The sequence below is a fragment of the Carya illinoinensis genome, chromosome 4, assembly GCF_018687715.1.
Source record: "Carya illinoinensis cultivar Pawnee chromosome 4, C.illinoinensisPawnee_v1, whole genome shotgun sequence".
Lineage (NCBI taxonomy): Eukaryota > Viridiplantae > Streptophyta > Magnoliopsida > Fagales > Juglandaceae > Carya > Carya illinoinensis.
This window is the reverse complement of record NC_056755.1, coordinates 35,582,475-35,588,507: the sequence shown is the minus strand read 5'-3', so window position 1 is coordinate 35,588,507 and position 6,033 is coordinate 35,582,475. Positions and strand designations below refer to the sequence as shown.

General features: G+C 34.2%; 1 protein-coding gene across 1 annotated transcript; it reads left to right on the top strand.

The window, feature by feature from the left end:
- The first annotated feature begins 1,803 nt into the window (after positions 1 to 1,803).
- Positions 1,804 to 5,735, top strand: LOC122308112 (phosphatidylglycerophosphate phosphatase PTPMT2-like). The gene is made up of 6 exons (XM_043121284.1): positions 1,804 to 2,322; positions 3,164 to 3,286; positions 3,635 to 3,728; positions 3,826 to 3,908; positions 4,047 to 4,136; positions 5,036 to 5,735. Exons 1-6 carry the CDS (start codon positions 2,128 to 2,130, stop codon positions 5,300 to 5,302), a joined length of 852 nt encoding a protein of 283 aa, XP_042977218.1. The 5' UTR covers positions 1,804 to 2,127; the 3' UTR covers positions 5,303 to 5,735.
- The last annotated feature ends 298 nt before the right edge of the window (positions 5,736 to 6,033 follow it).

Genomic DNA, 6,033 nt, shown 5'->3' with positions numbered 1-6,033 from the left:
TATCATTTTCCTGTTGTCAAAAGGTGGCAAATCAAAGTAAAATCACCAACAGCTGTGTTGTCCTCATCAGCAAAGCAATGGGAACAATAGAGGAGAATAGACGTGTCACGTTCTTTCTTGCTTCACGCGTTTACTAAATTATATCCATCACTTTCTGCGTGGCTGAAATTTTTATAGAAATGCTTTGTTACTCGGATTTGGGTTGTCAATGTTTTTTTTTTAACTTAATAATTAAGAAAATATTTTTTAGTGATATTATGAATTTTTTATTTTTTTAAAAATATTTTAGAATAAAAAAATAAATGAAAAAAATAAAAAAAAAATATATATTTTTTGCCTTTCTTAGTAAGTTCTTAGGAGATGTAGCACCACTCAAATTTTTATGGTTATCCAAAACCAGTTGCCATGCAAAAATTAAATAAGAGAGAAAATGAAAAATCTTTGGCCCAATAGAAAAATATATAAAAACATATTTTATAAATTATGATAATTTGACGTGGTATATTATATTTATCTTATAATAATGTCGTGCTACTTCAAATCATAGCAATTCTTAAGCTGTTATTATTAATAATAAAACGCATTTACATCATATGCATCCACATAATATAATTTGATTTGTAAAATTTAATTTTTAAAATTTATCTTTTAAATTAAACAAAAATGCTTGATCTCCTGATAAATTGTCCCGATGGTGTGTCTCATCAATTTTTTTTTTATGTTTTTAAATTTCTTTTTACTTAATGATTAAGAAATTATTTTTAAATGATGTTATGATTTTTTTTTTAAAAATATTAAAGGTGATTAAAAAAATCTAATAAACAAAAACAAGATTGTATTAATGGGGAGATTTAGGAAAATCTCGTCAAATTTAAAATGAAAAAAATATCCCATGTATTGGCCAAATTAAAGGTTTTCTTTTTGACGTCAAATTTAAAGTCTTCAAAAAGGAGAGATAGACTTTCCAAATAAAAAAATAAAGGGCCCCATGACTTTTAATGCTAATTTATATGGATAGCTTACTTAATGCGTGGGATTGTGATAAATACTATTAAAAGAGATTATATTTATAATTTTAAAATATATAAATCCAGTGTATTAATTTAAAAAATATGATAAATCTAAAATTTAAATAAAAAATTATTTTTTTAATTATAAATCTTAATTTTTTTAAAAGAAATATACATAAGTTATATATTATAAGACTGTATCTAATATTATTATATTAAATCTCCTTAGCACCTCTATCTATTTTCTATTCAAAACTCTCTCAAATTTAAAGATGTTAAGAGAATGATATAAGATCAGAAATAAAAAAATAATAGTAAAATGATTTGAATAAACATGTTTTATTAGATTTTAAAAAATATGAGATAAAAAATAAATAAAAATATTATAAAATAAAATATTGATAGAATATAATTTTTATTTTAAATTTAAGAAAATTGAATTATTTTTTATATTTTATTTAAAAATTTAAAAAATTATAATAATTATTGAAAAATAAGATGAAAAAATTAAAAATATTTTAAAATTAAAACATATTTAAATTTAAAAATAAAGAGTTTAAATTTTTTTAAAATAAGATAAGATATCGTCTTTATCTCCAAACAACCCTTTCACAAAGACTCGGGACCGCGTAAAATTGCTACCGTGGCATAGTGATCTATTATTTTTTGACTCAAATTTTTCGTTCCAAAAGGGCACGTGGACAGTGATCCCTCCATTCAAGCTTCGTACCATTCAGTTTCCCAAAAATTATATTCGCCTTGCTATGTCCGATTCCCTCGCATCTCTCGCTCTCTCTCTCTCTCTCTCTCTCTCTCTCCTCCTTTTCTCTTCCCACCTCCACTCTCCAAACTCTCTCCTTAGAATTATCTCGTACTTAACGAATTCGTACCTCCAAAGAATTCTTCTGCCCCCCCCCCCCCCCCTCTCTTACGATCGACTCGTCGCCCAATTTGGTAGCTACTTCCAATTCCGCCCCTTTCCTAATATCCATAGCCGTCTTTGTTCTCAAGTGTGTGATCTTTAATCCGCTTTCTTTCTTCGATTTGGGTGCAATCTGTGGAACTTGGGGTTTTGATCGGATTTGTTGTTAGTTTTTTGTTTCGCCTTGTCTTTGCGATGAAGATCGAGGAATTGGACGACTTGGAGAATGTTCGGGACGACGGCTTTTCCGGGAGTCAGATAGTGAGAGTTGACGCGAAGAGAGCGCTCGTCGGAGCAGGGGCTCGGATCCTATTTTACCCGACCCTTTTGTATAATGTGCTCCGGAACAAGATCGAGGCTGAGTTCAGATGGTGGGACGAAGTTGATCAGGTCTTTCTGGTTAATCTTTTTGTTCTTGTTTTTAATCAGATGATTCCCATTTTAATGATTGGTTTGCGTTTTTACCGTGTTTGGCTGCTGAGAAAGCTTAAGAGATGCTGAGAAAGCTGCTGAGAATTTTAGTCTCTTTCTCTTCGACGAAGTTGATAAATTTTTTTTTAGTTTTCATTTTATGATAGTGCTTTTTCTTCGTAAGCTGTGATTGATTGCTGTGACAGTGCAACAAAGAAAAAGTTATTAGGGTTGGTTCTTTGGAATGGCAGGGTTTTCTGGGTTAGGATCAGTTGACCTTGATCTCTGTTTCATTCTTTTTAATATATAAGCAAACGAAAAGCAGAATTCCATCCGCCGTTCTTGTTTGTTTTCCAAATACTTCATCTTGCTTTTTCTGCAATCTTTAACGGGGTCTATACTCTCAAATTAAGTTTTTGATCGTTTGGGGTCTGACCAAACAAAATTCGGCTTAGAAGTGGAGTCCAAGAGAAAATAAATGGTTGGCATATGCCAATTCCTCAAATTTAATGAAAATGGTACCCAGTCTAATGTATTGGGTATCAAGTTCCGAGAAAAGAGAATGTATTGGGTATCAAGTTATTTTGTTAAGTTATTTTTCTCCCAAAAGGTTGGTCTGCACAAGTTGGTAACTGAAAGGTTACTCTTGCGTTTTTACTTAGTGAGGTTCCGCGTCATTAAAATGAAGCTAGTATTGAAGTTCGTATAGGCTTGTGTATTGGAGATGTCTTGGATGTACTTAGTTGGTTTTCTATATTGAGTTGAAAATATATTTTTAATTGGCGGTGTTTATTTAGCTCATGTGATTATTGTTTTTCAGTTTCTGCTGCTGGGTGCAGTTCCATTCCCAAAAGATGTTCCACGGTTGAAGCAGCTTGGTGTTGGTGGCGTTATCACTCTGAATGAACCTTATGAAACTTTGGTTCCGACTACCTTGTATCATGTGTGTGATTCCTCTATACCATTCACATGTTTTGTTTTTTGTTTGCTTGGTTTCAGATAGATTGATGTGTTCACTTTTTCAGGCTTTTGTAATTGGATCTTTTCATATAAATCACCAATGTAATATAAGTAGACTCTTTCAATAAATAATTTCAAGATTTTTCTTATTCATGTAGAGTTTGTATTATACCTGGGGTCTTTTTGGTTTGGGACATAAAATTATTAGTCGATTTATGGTCGAAAGTGTGGTGGATTTGTCAACACATAAAGTTGAGGACTGTTTTACTTTAGAGCTTCTATTTCACTGCTAAAGATTTCCCTGTTCTTTTTAATTTATGTTGTCTTTCAGGAACATGAGATTGACCACCTGGTAATTCCCACCAGAGATTACCTCTTTGCTCCCTCATTTGTGGATATCAACCGAGCTGTGGAGTTCATTCAAGGTGAGTGAATTTAACTTTCTGCTACTGTTGTGATTCCTTGGTTCTGTGCTGTGTCGATAAGATTTAATTTAATTTTGCTGTTCCTTTTTGGATGCAGAGAATGCATCTTGTGGAAGAACTACTTATGTTCACTGCAAAGCTGGGCGAGGAAGGAGTACAACTGTTGTTCTCTGCTATTTGGTAATGTATTCAATTCCCCTGCATAGTATGTATGTTGATATAGCTTTGAAAGTGTGCCTGTTGGATAGCTCTATTTATCATTTAGATATTCATTTTGGACCATAGGGATATCATAGAGCTGATTATTTTTTTTTGAAGGTGAGGTATAAGCGCATGACACCAATTGATGCCCTGGAATATGTGCGGTCTAGAAGACCTCGGGTTCTGCTCGCCCCCACACAGTGGAAGGTATGTAATGAGGTCGTCTAAGGAATTTTCTTGTGTCTAGGTTATGGCTCAAACCCGAGTTGAGGGAGTGCTTGCAGCTTCCTTGGGCCCCTCGTGTTTGGTTCCCAATGGATAGGGTGCTACTGTGTCACCCCTAGGTAGGGAGGCCACCTCCGGTTGCCCACTACTACCCTTTTTTGTGATTTTCTTGTGCAGAAACATTATCTATTTCTTTGGCAAATTTCCAGTGCCCAGTTCCCTTCCGTTTCTTCTTTTTTATCCCAAGGAAGAATTATGGCAGCCATGAAAGTACTGCAAACAGTGGTAGGCAGGGAGGGGCCCTGGCTTTTTTAACCCACAACTAAGTGATGCATGATCTACAGTTTTGGCCCCCATTATTAACCCATAATCCCTTCAAGATTTTTATTTTTGGGCATGATCCCTTCAAGATTTTGAATCCCTTTTACCTTTAAATAAAAGATTTTTTATTTTCTTTGTGATGATAATTTTAATATATTATTTGATTACTTAGATACGGCCATTTTTGTTTTTAAATACTTGATGTTCTGTTTTCTTTGTTTTTTTTGGTGCTGATTTGGCATAAGTTAAATATCACACAACACCTATATCTCTTATCATGTTATTTAAGTCTTTTTATAGTTAATATAACATGTAATAAAACTACCATATCCATTTGAACCCTTGACACAACTGCTATACCTTTTATCATGTTCTTTAATTCTTCAGTTAACATGTTTACAAATTGTATATGTATGGTGTGTAAAAAATACATACCTTATTGTCTGCATGTTGGAAGAACTATTTTTGCTATTTATTTTCTCATCATTAGCAAATTCTTGGCTTAACATTTTTGCGTGTTGCTGGAATGTCAATGACATTAAAAAAAAAAAAAAAAACAGGCTGTTCAAGACTACAGCAAACTCCAAACATCTACAATGTTATGCTCTCCTCCAGGGGATGCAGTTCTGATAACAAAAGCTGATCTCGAAGGATATCATGGCAATTATGATGGTGATGCTGGTAAGCAGCTGGCAATTGTCCCCAAAGTTTTGAAGGCTCGGCCAATGATAGCAAGGTTATCTTGTCTTTTTGCATACTTGAAAGTCTCCGGTGGTTGTGGACCAGAACCTAGGCGGTTACCGGTGCCAGAGGCACGCGCTTGCTAAGCCTCACATCACAGATATGCAAGTATTTGGTTACTTTTGCAGAAGAGCATTATGGATGTAACTGTAAGTACAGTTCAGGATTTTTATCCATTTGCCACTGCAGCAGTAGTGTTGTGTTTAAGAGAGGGGACAGAAAAAGGACTAGAGTTCTTCAAGACTGTATAAGGCAGTATTGATGGATGAAGCATGACTCTGCAGTAGCTTTGCGTTTGAGAGAGAGAGATCAGAGAGCCGAGAGTTTTCAAGATTATGTACGACACGGTACTGACGGGTGAGACGACCTGCAGTTCCGCTTGGTATATAAAATCCTTGTATCTGTCTAATTTTCGTTAATTTCCCCAATCTTTTTGCTCAAAGCCTCAAATACCTCCATGGTTTGTACCGATGGAACAATTTTCTTCGTAATATCAAATAAATTATTGTTGGCTTTGAATTGGTGTTCTGCTCAGAACTCGGAATCGGTTGCTTTCACAGCTAATGTTGACCTCAGGAAGGCCACAAAGTTAAGCAAATTCCCTATCTAGATATGATCCTAATAGCGTGTTACCGGGAACTTGGATTCCCATCTATCTTATTCAAACAAAGCCTATCTGAATTTAGTCACTGAAAAGAAAAGTTCCTTAGGACATTGCCTATTGGTCTAAAGGTGGGCTTGAAATGATTTGTAAATTCAGAAGTCTCGGGTTCAATTTTGTATTAAGAATTTTGTTAGGAACTTGCTGCAATCAGGT

Bases quoted from the DNA above. Each gene is read 5' to 3' on its own strand.
- LOC122308112 (XM_043121284.1), top strand. From the start codon at position 2,128: ATGAAGATCGAGGAATTGGACGACTTGGAGAATGTTCGGGACGACGGC. The intron at 3,287-3,634 runs GTGTGTGATTCC...GTTGTCTTTCAG, and splicing joins TTCCGACTACCTTGTATCAT to GAACATGAGATTGACCACCT. The intron at 3,909-4,046 runs GTAATGTATTCA...TTTTTTTTGAAG, and splicing joins CTGTTGTTCTCTGCTATTTG to GTGAGGTATAAGCGCATGAC.